General features: G+C 36.9%; 1 protein-coding gene across 1 annotated transcript in view; it reads left to right on the top strand.

Moving 5' to 3' along the window:
* The window catches only part of CDK17 (cyclin dependent kinase 17), a gene marked incomplete at its 3' end in the record, with an annotated part of 53,513 nt that extends 37,065 nt beyond the window's left edge, over positions 1–16,448 (top strand). The window contains exons 4-16 of the mRNA XM_082014130.1: positions 872–997; positions 5,456–5,512; positions 7,110–7,224; positions 7,749–7,843; positions 8,691–8,753; positions 11,704–11,827; positions 12,614–12,734; positions 13,274–13,371; positions 13,683–13,788; positions 14,595–14,637; positions 15,846–15,936; positions 16,171–16,248; positions 16,411–16,448. Coding sequence (XP_081870256.1) covers positions 872–997; positions 5,456–5,512; positions 7,110–7,224; positions 7,749–7,843; positions 8,691–8,753; positions 11,704–11,827; positions 12,614–12,734; positions 13,274–13,371; positions 13,683–13,788; positions 14,595–14,637; positions 15,846–15,936; positions 16,171–16,248; positions 16,411–16,448 — 1,155 coding nt within the window. The remainder of the gene's footprint in view (positions 1–871; positions 998–5,455; positions 5,513–7,109; positions 7,225–7,748; positions 7,844–8,690; positions 8,754–11,703; positions 11,828–12,613; positions 12,735–13,273; positions 13,372–13,682; positions 13,789–14,594; positions 14,638–15,845; positions 15,937–16,170; positions 16,249–16,410) is intronic.
* Positions 16,449–25,026: the final 8,578 nt, after the last annotated feature.

Raw genomic sequence — 25,026 nt, 5'->3', positions numbered from 1 at the left:
CTGTGGTGGTGACTGGCTGCTTTAAGAGAATATTTGATCATTCATTTCCTGGCATGTTTGAGATTAAAGCCAAATAAAAAATAAAAAATTGATGGGAATGTGCAGCCATCCCCCCAGAAAAACCCACTTTTTTTTTTGTGTGTGTCTGTGTTTGCTGAAAGGTAAAGTAATTTTGCTTCCCTCTTGTCTTAGAAATGATACATGTTGTTGTTCAGAAAATTTACTGGTGAAAAACAGAATATGATGTAGGGAAAACTACTTTTATATAATGGCAGTTTGATTTTTTTTTTTAATGATCCTCTAATAAAAAGTTTGAAATAGAAAAATACATTCATAATAGTTTGGCTATAATAATGAAGTGATTTGGTTTTGTAAGACTAGAAACATAGAAGTTTAAATAAATTTATAACTTTTAGTAGTCGGAGAAAGATAGGGTGATATATTTTGAATCGTGGAGGTCTCTTATTATTCTAATGTAATTACTATATGAAAAAAAATATATTTACCAGCCTCTGAGTTCTCAGTTTCTCATATTCCAGGTATGTATAAGTATTCAAGTAAACTCAATACATTTATCCACAATGTAATTAATTACATTTTAATATTCATTCCTCTTGCTAGAGTAATGAGTTCATAAAGCACTGATTTTTTTTAACATGTTATCTAAGCATTATCTAAGCAATTCGAAGTATTACTAGAGGAGAATGTTTTTAAAACAATTTCTGTGAGATTACTTATTTTTCATTCATATAAATATTTCAGTTTTACGTAGTAACATTGTAAAAACAGTAACACTACAGGTGTTAGAAGATGTTTTAGGAAATTCTAAATTATACTTGACCCTTCTCTTTATAAACATTATTTACTGCAGGATTTGAACAAGCGCTTGTCCCTGCCTGCTGACATCAGGATACCTGATGGCTATCTTGAAAAGTTGCAGATTAACAGCCCACCATTTGATCAGCCAATGAGTCGACGTTCTCGTAGAGCATCACTGGTAAGTGTAATGCGTCTGCCTTGCTAAACCAACTTCAGATTCCATTTAATGCAGATGTCTGTATACCACAGGTATCATTCAACGTCATTTACACCTCGGCTTTTATGTCCTGAAAGATACAGCACTTCAGCGTCTACCTGTCAAAATCTATTGAAGAATTTCACCCCTTCTTTCATTTTTCTTCTGCAAACTTGGCCCTGTCGTTTCTCAGTGAAGGTCTTGACCCATTGAAATCAGTGGCTAAACTCAACTCCCAAAGTGTGTATACTTAATTCCTTTTGCGTTTCAGAGCAGGGATGATCTGTTTGAGCAAATAGGCCACGTAGTCTTCGGTCAAGGCTGAGGCTCTCATGTGATACAGTAAGGCCCTAAAGCAGCATAATATGAAGGCAGGTCCTCCTCACTGTTCTTTTTGTACTTGATAACAGATTCTCTTTTTCAAAATTACTGTTGAGATGATAGATTTTTCATAGAATCATAGAATATCTCATGTTGAAAGGGACCTATAAGGATCATCGAGTCCAACTCCCTGCTCCTCCCAGGACTACTAAAACTAAACCATATGGCTAAGAGCATCATCCAGATGCTCCTTGATGTCACAGTACAGGATTACACCCACACCTTGACAGCCCTACACTCACCATTACATGCCAACATAAATCTTTCTGTGCCCACGACTGAGAACAGCAAGCTGTCCATTCCTTGGGCAACCAGACCACAAAGTTCACATTAAAAAAGCGCCATTCTCTCTTAAACTCCATAGCCTTCCTAAATAGGATGCCTAGTGAACTCTACTAAGGTTGAAGATACTTTTTCATCTTCATAATGACCCAGTAAAAGTCTTAATCAGGCCCAAGTATTGCATCTAGTTTTCAGTCCAGTTCATTCGCTTTATTCATTTTTTTCATTTTCATTTCATCTTACTCATTTTCATATTCAGTTCATTCATTTTATTATTTTTTTAAAGCATATGTGAATTCCTAAGAATATGAATTAGTAAATTTACATATATCTTTTTACGTTATTGGGTTATTTTAAAAAATAAGTCTTTTCTTGAAGATGGCAGAATAAGGATTCCTATACTGTAATTAGAGTATAATTGCTAGATATCCTGGACACTGATATAAAATACACATATCTCTGAAATAGTAAAAAAAAAACCCATAATTGCCTTATTTTTATGAAAATTACTACATTTCACTCATAATTTGATCTGTCAGCTTTCTTAATGTTAATTGAGGTCTTAAAGAATTGCTAGACTATTACTGACTTCCAAAGCAAATTCATTGGCGAGAACTTCTTCGCAGAGGAAAACTGGATAGTTTTGTGAAATCTGCATTGTTCTTTGTTTTCTTGATTTAATGGCTTACTGGCTGAAAAATAAATACGAAAGTACATGTAGTGAATTAATTTTATTAACTGTGAAATATCTTTATTTTATTCTTTGTGAATTACTGTTTGTAACAAAACAATGCTTGAGTTTTATCATGTATTTTTCCCCTGAAAAAATACAATCTAGCGTGCTAGACTAAAGCTCTGATCTGTATGTTGCCTTTTACAAGAAAAATACTAAAAGAAGAAAAGATGGATGAAAGCACTGAAAGTAATAATAATAACAATGTAGCAAGCTGAAATACTTGTGGGGGAATTTTGTAACTCATTAACCACTTAGTTACTGGTGTAGCATTGAACTGAGGAACAGACTTCCCCAAACCTTCTTTTCAGATGCTGGTGGAGTACCTTTTCAGTAGAACCTCTTCAGTGGGATATAGTATTTGGGGTCTGGAGGGAGTTTCCTGTATATCCAAATTCCCTTGTTCATTTAACATTGAGCCCTGAGAGCAGTTGAAGTTCTCTCCTCCTTACGTTCTGGAAGACAGGCAGAAAAACAGTGCCCTCTAATGAATAGGGTGTGTGTATTGAGTCGGCTTCCTGTCACAAGGTTGTTCCGTTTTGCCTTTTAAAAATGCTTTCAGGGTTTAAAAGTCCAAAGTGAAACCTGCCAGCAGTGCTGTGGTATGCAGACGTGCACTTGCTGCATTGTCTTTTCATGATTTCAAACTCACCTAAAAAAAAAAAACAAACCAAAATTCAAGGACTCATTCTGAGATTGTCATTGAAAGCTTGCTAGCTGACTGTTAATTACAATGTATGAATATTGTGCTCCGCTTCAAAGGCATGTCTCTTTTCAAGGCTTAGTAGGAATCAAAGGAAAAAAGCTATAAAAAGTATCAAGTGAGGACTTGTTATACTTTAGGTCTGGTGTACTTCTTTGAAACACAACAAAAAAATTAGCTTTTATGGTAATTGTATTTTGTGTATACATGTACATGCATGTGCAGTAGCATAGGTGTAACATACACACCAGCCATTAGAAGACACCATAAATATGGTGCATTGGTGTTTCTGTGTAAGTCTAGACAGATGTGTATTGCAGAAAAAAACTAAGTCAGAAATTATTTTGAAGGAGAAAGGAAATTGATCCTAGTTTGAGGAATTTAAAAATTAGTTTTTCTTATGAGTGGTAGGCAACGAAAATGTGATTAAAAAATTAAAACATTAAACATTGAAAGGCAGGACTTGAAGAATATCTGTCCTCTGAAGGACATATCATCAAATTGTATGATTTTATTAAAGAAGATTTTAAGTTTGTTAGCCTTGATTAACAACATGGAGGTTTCTTAGAAATCAGACTTTTAAGTTGTATTCCAGGCTGTCTGGCAATAACAAGGCCAATGTCTATGAGTTCTCCTTTAATTTCCCTGTAAACTAAGCAGCCTTATCTTTTAAATTCTGATACTATCTAATGCTCACTTCAAGATATGTTTGTTTAAGTAGGTCAAAATGCACTTTGGAAACATAATATTTATTTTACTAACATTGTACCTGTATCAGTGCTATGTTTAAATGTCACAGGAGCTATAAGGGGTTGTCAAATATCAGCTTTGCTTGTATTTTGGGATAAGCAACTTGGCTTCACCAAGCTCCTAATTATGCTTGATGCTGAAGTATCCTTATGCAATTTTAAAACATTTCAATTCTAACACTAATTTAATAATGCAGAATTACTCTTAACATAACTATGTGCCCATTTTTTCCTCTTAGATATGGCAAATATGTTTACAGGCAAGATCTTACATTTACTTCAGATGTATTTTCATGCACATGTTCTGAAAATTAAGTAATAATCCAATTTTTCTTAGTATACCTTCATATTGTTGTCAAATCTTAATACAGGCAGAAGTTTTTTTGTTGCACTGTGTTACCATGAAATAATACACAACTGTAATATCCATCAGAGTTTAGGAGCACATCAACGTATTCAGATTTGTGGATGTGGGTGCTGAAGCCAGTCCGGGGTCAAAGTATCATTCCTTGGAAAGAAATAGCAGGTGGAGAGCTATGTTTGGAAATGGAAGGAGGAGGTGATGTTAGGAAGAAAACCTGGCTTTTTTGTTGTAGTGTGTGTTCAATTGCCAGTAAAGGAAAACCCCATGAAGCCTATGGATTTTGGATTTTGACAGGCTACAGGCTATATGCACTTCGTAAAACACACCAATTTTAAAGCCAATTTATATGTCTGCTTTCCGCATTCTTTATACTGTAAGAACAATATGAAGCCTTGGTATAGTTGACAGTGGTCTTATCTGAAAATAACTGTATTAACTCTATAACTCCACTTAATATGAGAGTAGCTGTGGGATTTGAATAGGAAAAGAGTAATGATCTTACAGTCTTTAGAAAAAGGTGTTATACAGGCAGGCAGATCTTCCTGGCTTGCATTGCAGAGCAAAGTTGGTGACAAAAAAAGCGAAGGTGAAGAGATCCAAGTAAAATACACAAAGACTTGAAGTTACGAGCCCTGAAACGTAAATTGTTGAGACAAAGCTGAAGCTTGTGGAAGATTGATGTTTAGGGATTCAACTGGCAGAGTTTTAGGCTGAAAGGCATTGAGAGGTCAGGATGGGAGAGGAAAACTGGAGCTGAGATCTTGAACGTGTTCTATGTTGTGTATATATTGGTAGAGGGCAAATAAGTAATGAAAGTCATTTTGAAAGAAGCAGCAGCATATGGATAAGCAAGAGAAAGGATGGAATAGTTTGAGATGACTTCTGTGCTTTAAGCTATGACAACCTCAGTAGTAGTAATCAGATCAGAAGAGTGGGGGAGACTTAAGGAGGAGGTAGGGTAAAGTGGGGTTTTGGTCTAATTGTACCTCAGTACGTAGTCCTTCCAGGATACACAGTAGACTGGCCAACAGGATGAGCATTAGGCTTGGATGCTGAGATGCATTTATATCATAATATGCTGAATAGTTTTTAAAATAGCAGAATTGTGCAGTGTTTGGTCAAGTACTATCAGGTATTTTTCTGAAACAAAATTTAGCTTGCTGATTAAATGTTGTATAAATAAAGTGTTCAGTTTTAGTGATGGATTTTCTCTTTCTTTTCACTGCAGTCAGAAATTGGATTTGGAAAAATGGAAACCTATATCAAGTTAGAAAAGCTTGGAGAGGTATGAATAGCTTTCTTCTGAAATGATTACTGCTTTGATGACAATGTCGTGTAAAATTTTACATATGTTAACTGAAAATCTTCGTGTCCCTCAAAATACCCGTTGAATTTATCTTTTCAGTAAACCAAACATATTCAACATGTGTAACAATGTCATAACCACACAAATGTTCCATGCATATATATAAAAAAAAAAAATTAAGGAAAACCATCACTGAGCTCGTGAAGAGCAAGACTCCATTAGCAAATGATCTGTGACCTTCTTACGTAGGCTGGATTTGTATGCAGATAGACAAAATTATTCTGTCAGTCATAAAACTAGTTAAGTCTGGTGTCCTCCTGCCTTGAATTCGGTGTTAGGGAGCACTCATGCTGGACAAGAAGCCATCGCTTGCTGGGAGCAGGCAGTAGCTATGCATGTTCCAGTAGCGAAGCCTGCACGCCTGAGTGCTGCAAAGTGAAATACGTAACACTGAGTTTGCCTTTCCCTCTGGGAGGGCAGCGACACGGCGCTCTGCCTCCACCCAGCCTCGGACTTCCAGAGAAACGATAGAATTCAGGAGGGGCAGGTGTCAGTCCTGTCCAATTTGATTGAGGCTGGCCAATGGGATCAAAAACGGACAAGGAGCACTGGAATGGGACACACTGAATGCGGCAGAAGGAAGCAGGGCTTCTCTGCTGCGAATATTGCGAGTCCTCTGTTCACAATGTTTTAGTTTCCAGGCACATTTATTTTTTACTTTGCCTCTAGTACTTGTTAGGTGGGTCACTAGACTTGACATAACTTTGCCTATCTTTGGAGTGATGTTAATCTAGTAGCTATCAAGTCATAGCTGCGGGTGTGCGTTCTCTCACTCGCCTACAAAGTGTAGAGGACAACACCAGGTAGGTAGAGTAACCTAGGGCAGTTTCTGTAACTTTGTTGCTTCCTCTTTGCAATTGCAGGGGAGTTGCAAGCTTGCTTGCTGTTTTGCCAGAATTTCTTGACCTTATCTAACATGCCTTGAGAGTTTTGAATCTCTTACAGTCTAAGGAAAAAAAAAAAATTGAAAAAAATTAAGCTTCATAATATTCACTGTTCATTATGTCAATCAAAATAAAACTTGAAAACTTCCCCCCCTAATATTCTCATGTAAAATATGTAAAAAACAAGGAGCTATCAAAAGGAGTTATATGTTTTCGTAAAAGTAATGGAGGAGTATGGCTGCAGCCTTCGGAAACATAACTGCAGCGTAGTGTGGAGATACCTGAGCTAGTTTTAATCAAGTAGAGACTTTAAAGAGGGCAAGTGATCCCAGCAGCAAACTAATTTAACACTACCTGATCTGACTTCTTTGGTAGCTGTATGGGATATAGCTTTCCATGTCACTTTCAGAGTTGTTAAGCATACGCATCTCTTCTGTCTTCTGTTTGTTCAGACCTGCGCTTACAAGATATTTCTGTAGTTTTACATGTATCAAAATAAGACAAAGTAAAAACTATTCATATCCAAAATGAAACCTATTGGAACCTCAGACAGAAGTTTGTATTTTCTTTTTTAGCTGATCTTTCAATGAAGGAACAACTTGTAAAATCATCCTCCTTTTTCCATTTTGTAGGGTACTTACGCAACAGTTTATAAGGGGAGAAGTAAATTGACAGAAAACCTGGTAGCTCTGAAAGAAATCCGACTGGAACATGAAGAGGGAGCACCATGCACAGCCATAAGAGAAGGTGATGACTCTTTTTACTACTTAGAATTTCAGATACTTCTGGATTTCTTTCTGACCAAAGTACTGTTGGTACTTGGAAATACGTAAGCCACATGGGAGATTAATGAAATTGGTATTAGTTTTGATGAGCAAAATTTTAGTCTAGATATATTAAGGGTTAGTGTTTCAAATTTATTTACTTTATGGGGGTGGTTGTGTTCTCAAATGCAGTGTTATAAATGGATGATTTTATACTGATCTAGACTATTATTAGTGAATAACATTCAGGGATTCAGAATACATTTTAAGAAATCACTACTTCTGCCTGAAATACATAATTCAGGAAATATTTACAGTTTGTTACTCATGACTGGTATTTTGATTCAATACCTTTCTTCTTAGCTTAATATATATGAATATTACGTTCTTCAAAAATAGCTTTTTAATTTAAAAAAACGAAATAGATTCTATGTATGAACTTGCTAGAAATGCATTTACTGCTCGTGTGTTTTGCGTTTATTTTATACTTATAATTCTCTTTTGCAGTGTCATTATTAAAAGATCTGAAGCATGCAAATATTGTTACATTACATGATATCGTGCATACAGACAAGTCTTTGACTCTTGTTTTCGAATATCTGGTAAGTGCTTAAACAACTGGTGAGCTCTACATTTGATTTATTGTTTCTGAGTAACACAGACTTAGCAAAATAAGGTACTGTTTCTAAAAATGCTGGGACTGTTAGAGTTTTCTCTTGCATCTAGAACCATTCAGCTGAAAATGAGAAAAGTGTATTCAGTTCTTAAATTGCTGTAAATCAGCAAATACTGCTCTGATAATTTCAGAGTTTCATTAATAGCAGTTAGTAGTGATCTACCTGAGCAAACTGTCTACTTGTACCAAAATCATTAACTGTAAAGAAGGACAATCACACTGCTATTCAAACAATATTTTTCCTGTTTCATGCAGCTCTTGCGAGTTAGCTAAGGAAAAAAGTATACTTTGATGAAAACACATTTCATCTTTTTGTAACAATCTTTTTAAGCAAGTGTCTACAATTACATATCTCACTTGCTCACCTCTTGCATTGTAGACTCTTCATTTTCTCACTGAAGCTTTACCTAATGATCTTTTTGTGTAATATGCTGGAATATAAGCCTAATAAGAGGGATGAAGAAAACCTCCATTTCCAATGTAATTAGAGAATACAGCAATTTCATAAAATACTGTGCCTTCTCCTCCATCCTGTTTGTGGCAATAACAAATGATGTTGCCTGAGGTTGATGCAGCTTGCTGGAAAACATGGGTATTTATAGCCTCTGGAAAGCCAGAGTTTTCTGCATGTTCAGGCTTTTGCGTTCTTTATCATTGAATATCTTTTCCAGAAAACTGTTTTCTGATTAATTATTTTGTTTCTAACAATAAATAATATTCATGTAATCTGTTGTCCACAATTTTACTGAACAATGATGATGGTGTTTTGACAGGACAAGGATCTGAAGCAGTACATGGATGACTGTGGTAACATTATGAGTATGCACAATGTAAAGGTGAGTGTTTTCACTGACAGTGACTGTCTTCCGGCTTTCTCTGCTCTAAGAATTTCAGAGAAATTAATAATCAGGAGCTATATGGTTTAGGGCTTTTTTAAAAAAATAAAATAAACTTCCTTTTTGACCTTTGGGCCTGGCTTACCTATATTTGACATCAGATGGAGTCTTTCTTTTTTGTTTTGATGGCTTTTAAGTGTTTAAAGCACTGAAAACAGGATATTACAGAACTTTATATGTTTTCATTCTCTTTGAAGTTACATATTTGAAAATAAAAACTTCCTAACAAATAATATATTCATAACTCTTGACCTCTTCTCCTCCTTCCATTATTTTATACTCATTTATTAAGTCTGTAATTTGGTATATCTTCAAAAAAAATTTATATATGCACACTGTGGAAAATGTAGCCTCAGTCATGAATGTGGGTTTGGATGCCACTGCTTACCACAGAAGTAAGAAATAAATAATACGTATTTAAGAATCAGCAATGTTTGTCTTTCCATTAGTAATAAAATGGAACTTATGTTCTTTAAGGTTTAATTGTCTGTTGCTGTGTCAATTATGGCTGTGGCCCGGTCAAGTGACTGAGTTCCCAATCTGGCCTGCTGAAACTAACTCAGGTTCAAGTGTTACCTCTCTCGTAACAAACAGGTTTTAACTTGGAAAACAGGAATAACTGTTTATGTTCTTTAATACTTAACGGCTTTATAAACAAGATTCCAAACAGAGGACAACACTATCTTGAAATGAGTGAAGTTGTCCGAGGAGGCTGGGTTGCCAGTACCACCTGGCTGTGTTGCAGCCTTATTCTTATGCAGTAGCACATGGCACAAACGCGGTTGATGGCACAATGTACTAAATACTGTCGAGTGATGGGTTTTGTGTGCATTCCAGTAGAGTTGTCATCCTTGGTTTTGGCTTAGTCATGTGTTGAGAAATCTGTTCTTAGTTGAATTGCGTATGGGATTCAGTCTAGATATTGGTCACTGTTTGGATAGCTTTTTCTTTTATTCTGTTGTCACACTGAAGGGAAAGACATCTGCCCGTAACCTACTCTTTTGCTTCCTTTGAGAGTCCGTAAAAGGAAATTCTTTAATCTGTATCTATTTCAGAGAGACAACAAAAAACATAATTATGCTTGTGTTTTCAATTCACTACAAGTTAATAATTAGTGCTTTGAGCTTAAAAAAAAATAAAGAAAAGCTGTAAGTGGTAAGCTGACTCCTGTAATAAGTGCAGTTAGAGAACAAGCAGAATCTGCTTGTGGTAATCCAAGCTAAGCAGAGGAACTGTTTTTCGTTGTTTGCCTGTGGTTTAAGCTATGGCCTAAGAGCAGATTTATATGGTCAGTACCTTTTGCACTGGGAAATCAGAACAGCTGCTTAACTGTAGTAGTAGCTGTAGGTGCTGACATTACAATAACTGGGGGGATGGGCTGTTATTAACATTTGTGAGACCTCCCTGTCATCATTCACCTCACGTTCCTCAGCTAGTTTTAATTTTTTGAGTTTTAACAAAATGAAGATACATAATATAAAGATGTGTGTGATCTCTTCAGGCATTACTGTTTCAAACAAAATTTTGAGCTAATACATGTCGTCCTGTGTGTTTCCAAAAGGATCCATGCCAACTGCGGTGAAGATCCGCAATTTCTGTAGCATAATCTGCCTTGCCTTCTTGACTAATCCTTGCAGTTCCAGTGCAGGCTGGAGATGGCTATCGATTTCCACAGCAGTCCTGTTAATATTACTTGGGATTGACTACCCCTGCAACAGTATGGACATGAGTAGATGCAGCAAAACTGGTTGCTTCTCATTCTGCTCTTCAAAAAAGAAAAGAAAGAAAAAAATCGATCCCAGTTCCTTTTTTTCTAGAAAGATAAATCCCACATAAGCAGACTGAGAACAGATGGATGTAAACTACACCTGCTGTGTATTTCTCCAGTTTAGGAAAAAGAATTTGGTGGTGTCACCTGGTACAAAAATAAACTGATGTGTTAGAAAATGGTTATATAAAAACATTCTAGTGTTTCTTCTCAAAAGTCCTATTAAATGCTGAATTTGTCACGTTGGTAAACATTGCTTTCTGTAGTGCTGTTTATTTTTTCATTATACATTTGATCATCTATACTGGCTGAGAACTGTTGTGCAGGAAATGCCAAAAGTCCCATGTTTAAGATCAGACCCTTTATACTTGAAGAAACTGCAAAATAGTAGTTCTGAATGCATTGATACGGTAAACTTGCTTGGCTGCCCTCTGATAAACCTTTCTTCATCCCTTACTACTTCTGTGTCTATATACGCGGTGCAGCATTAATATGCATGACTGAAGTTGCTTGCTTGGCTTCTTGTTCCAAAGGACTAAAATAAACCTCTGTGTGTGTCAAGGTGAGGGGATGGATATAAACGCCAGAGGCAGGTGGGCTGCTTTCGTAACCCTCGTTTCCCCATTTCTCTGTGTTTCATGAGCTTGTGAATCCAAGTGTATTTTTCCAATAGCATGCCAAAATGTTCTTTACATAGTCTGGCTCAATTGGATAGAAAGGATGCTGAGCTGCATTTTCAGAAGGGATTCTGTGGCAGAAGGGAACTTGAGTATAGTCAGAGACAGTTACCTTTAAAGATACTAGTGTGGGGAAGAGCATTGGTAAATGCTTACTTAAACAGCCTGTGGTTCTCTTCAGTTAAGCAGAACAAATTGCTCTTAAAATATTTGTTACAAAGTATTGTGTTAAAGCAGTGCATTAGCATAAAGGGATTTTAAATCTGTAAACAATAATGAAGATGCTTGGAGTGTGTTCATATGGAAAAGTAACTTTTTGAGAAGTATTTTTGTCCTGCCTACAATACAGAAACGTAACTCCACAGCACCCAAATGGGCTGTTTTAGTAGTGTAATCTGTAGATTAACACTTTTAGTCTAATTTATATAAATGTTCTCTTTTGTAGCTATTTTTATATCAGATTCTTCGTGGTTTGGCATACTGTCATAGGAGAAAGGTATTACATCGCGATCTGAAGCCACAAAATCTACTAATTAATGAGAAAGGAGAACTGAAACTTGCAGACTTCGGTATGGCCTGAAATTATTCTGTAACAAATGTTTTCTTCACTCGGCAAAAGAGGCATCTTTCCTTAAAAAGGAAAGGTGGGAGCATTGGGTCTGTAGTGAATTTGTGTGTTCTCAGATGGAAAATGAAAGTCAACCTTTTACAGGATGTTCGTCATCAAAGTAGTAGGTGTGTAGGCAATACTGTCGCTTGACTTGTGGTTTTTAAGTAGTCTTACGGCTTTCTTTGAAATTCACACTTAGTCAAATCCTTAAAGTGGAACTCAAGTTGCTTTTCCCAGCACTCCACAGTCACTCTAAAGCAGAGTGACCATGACAGGCGAGAGAAGGGGTCTGTCAGATACTGCTGACAAACTGACAATGTTAGGGTGGAAAACCCCTGCTGATCCAACAGTGATCTGGTTTGTTTCCACCATTTTATTATTCATTTGTGGCCCTCTGCCTCTTGCAACGTAATTCTCAAATGGAAATGGTGCAGAAGGGTTTACATGGTGGGAGGTGTCATACTGATCTAATGCTTTGTTGGTTTGATGAAATTTATAGGATTACTCTAGGTTTTATTCTGTTTACCTTCTGTGCTTAAAAATACTGATCATGAGATTGCTGTAAATACTAAGAGGCAAATCACAAGCTGTAGAAATGTATTAGGGCTTTTTAATGAACATAACTGGGAAGGTATTTATAATAAGTATGATAAGGTTGATTTAGCTCTTAAAAATCCTTTGTCAGTTCCGTGCAAAAAAAGATTTCATCAAAGTGCACGACCCACTTTTTCTTTTTTTAATCAAGGATTGGCTAGAGCAAAGTCTGTTCCTACAAAGACCTATTCCAATGAAGTTGTCACGTTATGGTACAGACCACCTGATGTTCTCCTCGGATCTTCAGAGTATTCAACTCAAATTGACATGTGGTTTGTATAGCTTTGTCTAATTTAAAATTTTGTTCTCAGTCAAGTTAAAAAAAAGTCAATTCTTTATTATAATGTAGTAGCATTCAAATATTAATCCTTTGAATTTTTGAAGGCTACAACTGAGTTAGAGTTTTAGAGAAGGGATTGGCAGACAGGGAATATGCTATTATTTCTCTCTGAAAATGCAGAGAACGTTTTTACTGCTTAGAGTAAGCAGGCAATAGGCTCACAGTGTTAGAGAAAAAAAAACAAACGTTCTCCTAATGATATGATAACTTGGTATTTTACTATAAACTTCAATACAATTGGTAAACTTGACATCTGAAGAAAGCGGATATAATATAGCTGTGACATAGGTTTTGTTCAGTCTTTGACAGTTCTGTTGCTACATAACTTTCAAAACTATTTTTAATAGCATGTGGCTAACAACTAATTTAATAATTTGTTTTAATAGAAAAGAAATTACAGAAATCTTTAAAAGCTGAAAGCTTAAATTGTTGGGTTGTTTCTGATTTATCTTTTTCTCCATTTTTATAAAGGGGTGTCGGATGCATATTTTTTGAAATGGCATCAGGAAGGCCTCTTTTTCCTGGTTCAACTGTTGAAGATGAACTGCACTTAATTTTCAGACTTCTGGGTAAATGGATACTTTTAGCAGTAATGTTAATGCTATATGTTTGTTCTTCTAAACACTTCTTCCACGAGAACTGTAGATCTTTATCTATAAACAGTGCTGTTTTATATTGCATTGTAATTAAAGTGAATGAGTATATTCTTGATAAAAATGATTGAGCTGAGTGCACAGCTGAGTTTGTACAACATATACTCGTTGACTGATTTTTTTTTTTTTTCTTTCCTGCTTAAACTACAGGATTAAATGCCTATTTATGTCAAAGTTGCTTCTTTACATTTTTTTCAGTTGAATTTGTTGCCTTTTTTAAAATGCAGGAACCCCATGTCAAGAAACATGGCCAGGCATTTCTTCCAGTGATGAATTTAGAAACTACAACTTTCCTAAGTATAAACCACAACCCCTCATCAACCATGCGCCAAGGTACTTTGTGTTTTATTAATAGAAAATACACATCCCTGTGGCTTTGCATACTTGTAAATGTGAACATGTTTCCAAGTATGGTCTGCTACTGAGTGCTGTAAAAATACACATCAGTTTTGTTATTGTGGGCAGATAGTAATGCAAAGCATAATCCTGGTACTATGTGATTACTTTGTCTAATATCATTCAAGGTACCACAGCTCCACAATGACCTATAGAACTATAAACTCCAGTTAATAATGCCTGCAATAGCAGGAGTATTCACACAACACTTCCTAAATAACCTGACTTCTCTTCTGTTGTATAATAGACCCATTGTTAAAATGGCAAGGTTTCCTTGAGCATTCTGTTGAAATCATTCTAAAGCCATTGTGAAGAATTTGAAGGGTCTGCACAGTTATTATAAGTAAACTTTATAAAAAAGACTACCACATTTTTTATCAACTCTGAAGAAAACAGTCTAACATTATGTCCTTCTAGTAAATGAGTAGTGTTAGGCTTTAAAAAAAAAAAAAAAAAAAAAAGCTTTTTTGCTAAAATAAATGATCCAGGTCAACCTAGTAAATCACAATCCAAAGTTCAGGATTTATCTGTCCCCAGTGTTTTTAAAATAGTCTTGTTCTGAGATATTGGTACTTTTATGTATACACATTAACATGCAGAAAAGTTGTTTGGGTGGAAGCATTTCCATGTTTAAATTCAATTTTCAGGTTTGATATCATTTAATGAAGTCAATTCCTTTGCAGTTTTGCTTTTGTAAATATAGTTCAATAACTTTTAATTTTTTAAAATATTTTTGTTTTTAGGCTAGACACAGAAGGAATTGAATTGATAGCGAAGTTCCTTCAAGTAAGACATGTTTTGTGGCTTTACTTTATAGAAGTGCAAGTTTAGAGTTTTATTATATTATTTACAAAATGTATTGGAAGCTATAGTATCTGTTAAATCAATCTCAAAGTGGAATATGCAGCAGAGTCTGTAGAGGAAGAGGTTTGGGAGGAATGACAGTTTCAGGAAGCACGTGTACTGTAAGAATTTAAAACCTGATGTTTAAATTCTGTATTTTTTAATTTTTGCTGGAGGTGATTTATTCTCTTACTGCTTCTGGTAGAAGTAGAATTGATTCTATGTTAGCAATTCACTGAAAAAAAAAAAGCTTTTGTGAAATACAGTATTAAAGCAGAACTTTTAAATACAAATACTAACTTTCTGTAACGATGACCTTAGCTTACTGCTAGAGAAGCAGTTACTAAGGTGTAATATTACTCTTTGATCTTGCAAAGTGTATTCAAAAGGTGAAGTGGTACGTGTGTTTAATCTTTTGATCTGTATTAAAAATGAGCCAGAAGCAAGACGGAAGGACAGCTGTTCAAGTTTTTGAGTGGATGCAGAAGCACTGTAACTTCACGGTGTTAAAAATTCTTAGTACAGAAGGAGTAGTGCAGTTACTCTGCTTTGCAGCCTGTGATTTGAATTCTACATCAGGTCTTCATTTCATTACACATTGTGTCAGAACGGTGCTTGCAGTCCTTGTTAGGACTTTGTTCTTATTTGTATGCAGCTTTTTGAACGTCTGCATCTTCGTCCAAATGTTCACATATACCCCAGCAGGAGACATTTGAGCACAGATTGGAGACCGTGTTGTCTGAAGTTCTGTTTTATGCAAAACGCTGCAGCATAGTCTATCGAATTAGAAAACTTTTGTGATCTCATGTAATAGCATTTCATTGCAATTTAAGATTAGAGTATAAGGTAGACACAAGTCTGTCATCTAATTGTTATTACACCTATAAATAAAGATTAGGTATATTTTTGACTTGCATCTGTTTACAGCAGCTGTTTTGACTATTTTAGCAATCTTGTTATATGTTGATAATACTGGTTTAGGTAGCATATGTTAGATTTTCATGTGTGAAAAGTAATGAAAACAAATTTGTCTTAGTGAGTTAGCGGGAAATATGAGCAAGTAGAACTCTATTTCTCCCTTTGATGAAATCACTTGATGCAGAGAGTTTTTTAATGAAAACAAACACACTTGTATCCGTTTATGTTAATAGTATGAATCGAAGAAGAGAATTTCAGCGGAAGAGGCCATGAAACATGCATACTTCAGGAGTCTTGGAACAAGAATACACACTTTGCCTGAAAGTAAGAGGAGTTGTAAAGTAGCAGAGTATTGTTAGGATAGTACATTAAATCTAAGTACATTGCTTAAGGAAAAGCTCTCGAGTCCAATCTATTAAAGAAGTCTGGTATATACTGGCTCAAATATTTGGGAATAGGAAACGTTTTTTTATTTAAACTGTATAATTAAGATTAGAACTTTGTTCAATAAAGCATAGTTATGTTTGGATATGAATTAATTTCTTTGTTACATTCCAGGTGTTTCAATATTCAGTCTAAAAGAGATTCAGTTGCAAAAAGACCCTGGCTTTCGAAATTCCACTTACCCAGAGACAGGTATGGAATGCTTAGTATTTTCTCATATCTGCAAACAGAATGCTGTGCCAGAGACATTCGGAACTGAAAAATACTTTGTTAATACAGGAGATGTAGATAACAACAGAATACTCTGTTGTGTGAATGCTTCGGTTTCTTACCATGGTCCATGTTCTGTTGTAGGACATGGGAAGAACAGAAGGCAGAGCATGCTTTTTTAAAGTGGGCGATGCAGAGTCAAGCCCAAGCCTATTCTGTCAATCAAGGACTCGGATCTGAAGGCAGTGCTCTCTGTTGGTGGACTTGGAATCGCAGTTTGTCTACACTGTCCTCTTCACAGTGGAGTCTTTTTATTTCCAACCTGCAGATTATGTTTTTATATTTGTTGTCACAGTGTGACAATTTTTTGTACAGTTGGTTTTAAGGTCTCCTCTGCCACTAGAGCCAGTAGGTTACAGCTGTTGATGTAACTGTAGCTGCAATTTTTGTGCAGGACTGAGAAACACAGTGCATTATTTATTGCGGAATCATTGCTGCTAAATAACTACTGTCTGTATAGTTAACACAACAGTTCCATGCCTGAAGAAGTTGCAATGGCTTTATAATATGTGAATGCATCTGTTTCTCTTCATAAAATGTTCTACTGCTGCGGGGTTATTTTGTATTTCTTAAACTGCAGTGTTTCCTGGAATGTAAACATAGCTTTGCTTGGCTGTAGGTGAGCCATCTTTAATGCTCTAAGTTCATGGCACTTAATTCCTTATTTAACATTGGAAGTATGTGTTGAAATAGTTGAAAACTTATAACGCATATTATGTTTTTGAAAAGCACATGGTGTGAAAGTTGATTCAAACAAGTGAACAGTAACTATTACTTGCTCTCAAATCCTATGTTAGTTATTGATAAATTAGAGCATGGAGACTGGATGATCAATTTTGTCAGGCTTACTCCAGCATAAGATATTTGCACATTGTTGTGCATGTGGGGCCTGCAGGAGCAATGACTTTTTTACCTTGTTTTTAACTTAGAAATACAAATTACTAGGAAAGAGAGGATTCATATACCTTGGACCCTGGCTTGCTTTTGAAATTGCGAGTCTTCTCATTACAGAGGAACGAGACAACTAATTACAAGAACATGGGAATAATGTCACACTTTTCCCACCTTGTTGCTCTCCCATTTGTGCATTATTCACTTGAAATCAACTGGAAAGATGCAAGTTTGTACTTGATAAGAACTCACTATACTACAGAGCTTTTACAGTGGGAACTTAGAGAGTTTTTCAGATCTTAGATGTTATCTGTTTACCGGAGATAGTAAACATGTTACTACTACGCTTATGCATCTCAGTGAGTATCATAAGTACACCCTTGGTGATGGTTACAGTATTTTTAAGCATTTGTGTTCACCTTTATGAACTTATTTGTTTAGTGCATCTTAAAGAGACTGTAAATCTTTATTGGTATATTTTGAAATGGTCATGTAAATCTTTGGCTGGTATATCATGAAAATAGTCATAGGTAACTTAATTTTTCCTGACGTTCACTGTAAAACATTCAGGGGTCCTACCATTTCTGTTCAGGAAATCTTGTAGTTTATTGTTATTTAACAGTATTAAGTGAATTTTTGTATATTTCATTTTAACTTTATTTGTGAATAGTGATTGTGGCATGTTTGGGGGTGTTTTATTAATATTTCATTGATACTGGTAAATTTGAATTGGTTGGGTTTTTTTATTTTCTGGAAGAGAGAAGTTCATGTGTAATGGTGACTATTGGACCACTACTGCTTTTCAGCATTTGTAAACCGGTTTTACGTTAAATCTTGTAGACCTAACAAACTGCTGTTATTTCTAACTGACCGACCTGTATTAATATTGTACTTTTGAAAGTATAAATATTATGTGGAATTCTTTGGTTTTGTTTTGAAATTTATGATAACAAAGGCCCTGTGTTGTTAAAAATACAGACTAAGTGAACCTTGCGGTTCTTGGGGTGTTGTTGGAAACGTTTAGCTAGATCTGTCTGTTGTGGGAGTCATCAGTTTTAACTTTGGACGCTTAATAATTCGTGCAACGCAGAAATAGTGGCAGTGAACAGTAACGTGACTCATCCGCGACTGAGGCCGTTCAGGATCTTATCGTAAACATGGTCCATAGTCTACTTGTTAGCAAGCAAGTCCTGCATGTCACACGGTATCAGAAGTCTTTCCCAGGTGTAAGAGAGTAATATGTGTCTCAGATACACGCGTGGGCCTCCCACTGATACTAGCGGGAGAGTTACGTGTGTGTCAGAGGCAGATTTGGCACTGATGAAAAACCTTTGTCCTGAAATAGTTTTATATATTTTTTTATAGTTGCTATGGATCTGATCTAGATTTTATACTGATTAACTTTGTAGGAAATATGTTGTAGACGTGATGGTGTTGGAGAAAGAAGTATCAGAAAAACATCTTTTTTTACAGAAGTAGTGAAGATAGAGAGTACGTGTTCACTGTGGATAAGCATGGGATGTAGTGTTTCTAGAACAGTAATATTTTATAGGTCATAAAAGTAATAATGGGACGCTAATGAGTAAAGGACTTGGGTTTAACTGGTAAAACGAAGTGCATTAACAAATTTAAAAAGGCCATCAGCTGCAGCTAACAAAAGGAGGTTTCCATTTTAAGTAGGAATTCAGCTTTTTTGTTACAGATTAAAAGATCTTCCATAAAATTAAAGCCCTCTGTTTATGAAGAGATTTTTTTCTAAAGACCTGCAGATGAATCAGTTTGCTTAGGAGGTAGCTTTAAAGAATGTATTTCTTAAGAAACTTGGCATCTGTCATCAAGCCAGTTGTTTGGGGTTTTTTTAATTGTTTATAATTGCAATTCTTGCATCAGCAGAGACAGTTCTGTGGCAGCTGCTGTGTGGGGCAGTAGTCAGTGAGTCCGAAGTCGCTGGGCATTTCTCTGACATCCTTTTCGTGCAGTTCAGTGTTCTGCCTCCTGTCTGACGACATTCAGGCACTACGGACTTGGTTTCACGGTCACTGAGAACTGTAGGGACTGTTGGCCTTTGCGGGAGAAGACCTCAACCGTGACAAAAACCAAGCAGATAGTCCCTAAAAATGGATGACTTTCAAGATTTGGTATGACAACCTTTGAAGATGAGTGATCAGTTAATAAGAAATGGCCTGCAAGTTGTTGCCGATAATTATTTTAGAAGATACCCGGTGTATCCCATCAACCCCGGGTAGGAAGGCCAAGGTGTGTGTCTAGATGCGTGTAGGAATCAGGTGGGCTTGAAGCCAGGGAAGAGGCAGGTAGTGATGAGGTTGCGTGCACAGGCAGGTGAAGGTTGGAGGGGAGCAGGGTGGGTGGGGATGGGGATTGACAGGACAGAGTGGGAGATGGAGGGGGCAAAGCCGCTGCTCAGCAACGCTCCAGCGGAACGTGCATCTCAACACAGCTCTGTTATTTTTGTGCTGCTTTACCACAGCGTTAAGTAGCCAGAGTGTATCCCTGAATTGGGCAATAAAAGTTAAAATAAACAATTATTAAAGAAGCAACATGCTTTGTATTTGCAAATCATTTGAAAAACTGCAAGGTAGCATTCTTTGGGCTGCTTGCTTGTTGTCTGCACATGAGTTTTTTCAATGTAATAAAGGTACATTGTTTCTTTTTTGCAACGTTAAGATGGAATTAAGGTTAAGAATACATTTGGTTATTGAGGACACAATATATGAAAGGTATATTGTAAATATCCCTAAGCTAAGTATTATAAACCCCGGAAATACTCAGAATTAAGGTCAGACTTGAAAGAAGTCCAAACAAATTAGAGTATGGAAATGCACAACTATAGAACACAGTGACATCAGAGAAAAAATAGAACTTGCCTTGTCTGTGACAACCTGTGGTCACAGGCATCTGATCATTTTGTCCCGTCACTGATGGGCAGAGTTGAAATAATTTGTGCACCTTGTTAGCGCGTTTCAATACCTTTTTTTCCCGTAGTAAAGTTTGGCTTTGAAACAAATGCAGCATTTCTATGAAATTTCTTAATTTGGGGGAGGAACTTGAATGCTTACTTCTTACAGATTTTTTATTTTTTTTCCAGAGACAGGGCTGTTGGAGATTTAATGTTTGGCCTGTATGTGGGTGAGCAACATCCATGTATCTCGCCAACATCCATGTCAGAGCAATTTGAGAGATGGACAGGATAACAAGTATAGAGTATAAAACATAAAGGAAGCACTGAAGAAGTGTTTAGCGAACTGGTACATTGTAAAGTAAGCTCTGGCTGTACAGGTAGGATGATTTTGAAAAGCATAAAAGCCAAGTAGGTATGTGGGCTTTGTCATTCATGCCATACAGCCTTTTCATCTGTGGATTTTAGCTGCACAGAAATCACACTCTTGTTCTAGGCCACAGTGGAAATTCATGTTGTCAGAACTGGGACTAGAGTTTAGCTATTCCAGATTTTTTTTTTCATCTTTTGTGTGTGATTTTTCATTGGGCTGTACTTCGCCTCTCTCGTTAACTGAACGAAAGAGATTGATGTCAGTGGAAAAATGTGTATGTTACAATTTTCCATTATTTTCACGTGTTTTCTAAAATCCCTTAAGTCATTTAAGTTCTGTAATTTTTGAGCCAGCTTAAACTGTGAATACACACATGTGCACATACTTACTGTTGTAAATAACTGCTTCATTTATTGTCCTGGCTGCAGCCTCCAAAATCACTTAAGAAGCAGGCCTGCCTGAGCAGATTGCTTTCATGGTCCTCCTAATGAAATACGAGTCTCGTTCAGCCCAGATGCCATACCTTGCAACATGTTTTCCCCCCCGAGGGCTGTGAAGTTCCTTCATTTGTTGCAGTGGGATCTTCTTGCTGATGGAATTGCCAAGGCTGCGTATCGCAAACGGGGGAGAACGCTCTTCCCTATCCCCTCTCCAACGTGCTCCTGCGGACCACCTCCCTCCAGGCCCCACATGGCAGGGTCAGCGCTGCCTGCTCCTCTCTTCCACACCCTGAGCTTGTTTTTTCAAAGACTGTTTTTTTTTCCCCCTCCTCTTCCATTCCCTGTTCCTTAATTTGCAGGAGGCGGCAGCTGGCGTGGAGCCATGTTAGGAATAATTAAAGTTACGTTTATCTGTTTGCACTTCTTGCGGAGTGAACACGAACTGATGGGAATCTTTCAAGAAAAAAAACCCCAACATATCCAAGAGTCCTCTCGTCTGGGATGCTTTTCTACAAATAGTTCCCGGCCCGCCCCGAGGCCAGCCGTGATGCCGATTGCTCCGGAGTCCTTGCCTGAGGTTCATTCTCCTTTTTTCATTTAAATAAGTGTATACTCCTCCTCACTAATGCTGTCAATCTCTGTGCCCTCAAGAAATATGTTTGTACTCCATCTGTGTAGGCAGAGCTCTCATGTATTAATTGGTAAGAGCAGTTACAGTTCAGGGCTAAAAGGGATTTTAAAAGTTTTCTGATGCCTTCATGGAGGTATGCTTAAATCCAAGTGTTTGTGACGTGTTTGTTTATCCTACAGGATATAGAGACAGTCTTAAGATGAGAAGGGAACAGCAATGCCCTTACGTAAAAGCCTACCTGTACTTACTGTGCCTTTTCTGAATTAATTTGGTGGTCATGATGGCTTCTGAAGATGCTTCCTGTAGGTACAAGATCACAGTCTCTTAATGTAGAGACTTGTTCTGCTAAAATTAAATGCTCTAGTTTGTTTTAAAATGACCATCTCCCCTTTAAACAGTCATCTTGTTGACACTTCATTACTTCTTTGGTAGGCATTTCCAGATTGGCAAGTGCCTGTCTGATGAGACTAGTTTTATTCAGACAAAACAAATTGTTCTTTGTTGACGTAATGGACAGGTGTCAAATCTTTCTTTTTTGGTAGTTGGTTATCACCCATCACACTTTTCCCCACCTTGAAAGTTTTCTTTAGAACTGAAGCCACTTACCTGTGCCAGGGCAGATGATGTGTGCAACCTCTTGGCAAAGCTACCCTGTAGCTGTGGCCCTACTGGTGGATACTTGCTTTTCTGGGGAAAAAAACCCCACAAAACCAACATATAAAGGTAAGCCAAAAATAGCCTAATTGTGCACCCAGCCTATATACTATCAAAAACTTTGTGTATTGCTGAAGTAGGAACAAAGTGGAAATATATTAAAAAAAGTCCCTCGGGTAGGATCAAACTGCAATTGCTACCAAGAATACCAAAGAGAGAATAACTCCAGTTTTGTTCCCCAGGATTGTTGGCTTGGAGCTCTTGATGCCACAGAAATATTGACGCTTTCACAGTATTTATTTTACAAACATTTATTTGATTTTTCTGTACACTTAAAAAGGTATCTGTTAATAAACTTCAATAGAAAATTACCAATAGAATATTTTCTTTGAAGCATAAGGCATAATAATCTAGTGTTCTAGGTAAGTGTTAGCCTTGAGAGGCTGGACTTTATTTGTATAGGTATTTCATTTTGTGCCTGTAGGAAGAATTCTTGTTCTACATAATTGACCAATTTGGAAGGCAGATTTCCATTTGACAACCTATTTGTTTTTAATTGCAACATCAACCAGCAAAAGCAGATGTGTTCTGTTGCTGTTTTTATTCTCTCAAAGATGAGAAGACAACTCTGCGTTCCATTTTCTAGGTGTCTTCCCTAAGTTTTATTGGGATTTTCTCGGATCCTTTACAGTAATCTGTTGAAACATTGAAATTTTTTTCCTCTTAGAATTGCTATTTTCTGCTATCTTTAAAAGCAAGCGAAAGTCACTCAAGGGGGAGGGAGGTGTGGGGGCGTGTGTTGACATGATGTTGAGCCTTTTGAAAGCTTTATTAATAGTAAAACCTTGGAAGAAACAGAATCGTGAGAATCTGGATGCTTTTTCTTTTAAGAATTTCTTCTCTGTCACACACTCCCTCCTCTCGTGTTCATCTGGTTTTTTGCAGTGTGGTGTTACATAATTCTTGCTAAGTCAAAGACCATATTTTCTATCTTTACGTTTTAAACCCATAGTGAGAAACAGTTCAGCTCTGTGCCTCGTTCTCCCGTTAGCTATACTGGCATGCACAAGCTGAGACTCTACCAAAGTTGGCGTTATGGGTTATTTAAAAATGAGACGAGAGTTGGCTCTAGAGCGTAAATAATTGCTCCTCTGCAGCTTAGCTACTGAAAAATACCCCGTGTACCTGGGAGGAATCCACTGAAAGAGAAACGTTTGATCTGCAAGCCCTTGTGATTTATCTCCACTAGACTACTCAATCCCATCACTTACACGCTGCCTTTTCTTCCAACCTATTCTGATTTTACTTTGTATAATGTCTCCCCCTTCACTCACAAATTTTGCGTAGGTTCATCTTCATGGTTTTGACTCATGGGGTGGTACCTCTTAAAATGCTGAATCCAGCAGATGACTTCCCATGTGTTTCATTCTTTTTCCTTGTGCCTTGCACCTACTTGCTCTGTTTATCAGCGCTGGTACTTCATACAGATACGGCAGGGTGCTTTTGTCCCGTTCATTATGGCGAGTGAAACTGAAGAGTCATTTTTGATTGTGCAACACAGGAGCCTGAGGAAAATTCCTGCTGTCTTTTGTCAGACTAACTCTGCCCAAAAAATAGCTTTTCAACATCAGAACTGCATTAATAAAATGTTTATTTAGCACCTTTCAGGTTGAAGGATCCAAAAGCACTTTACAATTAACTACACACATCATCACTGAAATTCATCCAAACAGAAAATCGGCAGACAACTCACTGCACAAATTTCAAAAAGAACAGACTTTTGACCAGCCGCTTGGCCAGAAAGCAAAGTAGAAGCTCTAATGACCTGTAGACAACAGGATTCTGGTTTTGGTTTGGTTTTTGAAGGTCTCCTCTGAAAAACCTACATGGTAAAGCTGCATTCAACCCAATTTAGCCACCTCAGAAAACTGAAGATTTGCATCAGCCCTGCCAAGATTAGAATCTGTGGTGCCAGGGAGTCTAGCCTAATCCTAACCTGACATTTAGATGACTAAACCATCACCTCAAGGTAAAGGACATACCCAGTAAGTTCACTTTGCAAGTATATAGTAACACAGTGCTGTTTTTTAATCCAGAATTCAGATGTTTATACATAAACATCCCACATGTACAGTATGCCTCTTTACAAGCACCAGGCATTAATTTAGAGTCCTGTAACTTTTCCAGCTTTGTGGGAGGGGGAAATGCGACCTTCTGAGCCTTAGTAGCTACAATAATCTTTCCAGGGAAATAGTAGAAGGCACTTGGCACGACTGAACAAAGCACCTGGAAATCCTCTATCGTGAATGATGTGCGTTCCCTGGGAGGACAGAGATAGTTGCAGGCTTTCCAGCTGTAATGTTGACAGATCGTAAGAAGTATATGCCAAATAAATTCTGAGCAACGTCTCCTTTTCTACAGAAGTATTCTCAAATGCTGGAAATGTCTCATGAATAGACACAGCTCAGTTCCTTCCTGTTGCAACTCCATGGAAGAACTTGGGCATAAATGTGTAAATGTGGCTTTGTTACTCCTAAATGCCTCTCCTGACTGTAACCTTGATTACCTTTTTCACTTCAGCAAAGAAAAATTATAAGGCTATTCTTATACAATTTGAAAGCACTTAATACAAAGTTACATGAATACACTGCATCATATGGCCTATCCGTGGAGAAAATACTGAAATACTACCATAGGGCTGTTCAATACTAGTTTTGTCTTTCAACTTTTTATCTTAATACTAGAAAATATATAAATCATTTACATGACATTATGCAAAAGAAGGCACAGCCGG

Source organism: Phaethon aethereus (assembly GCF_964289735.1).
Source record: "Phaethon aethereus genome assembly, chromosome: 1".
Lineage (NCBI taxonomy): Eukaryota > Metazoa > Chordata > Aves > Phaethontiformes > Phaethontidae > Phaethon > Phaethon aethereus.
Note: the sequence above shows the minus strand (reverse complement) of the source record. Positions and strands in the feature narration are given on the sequence as shown.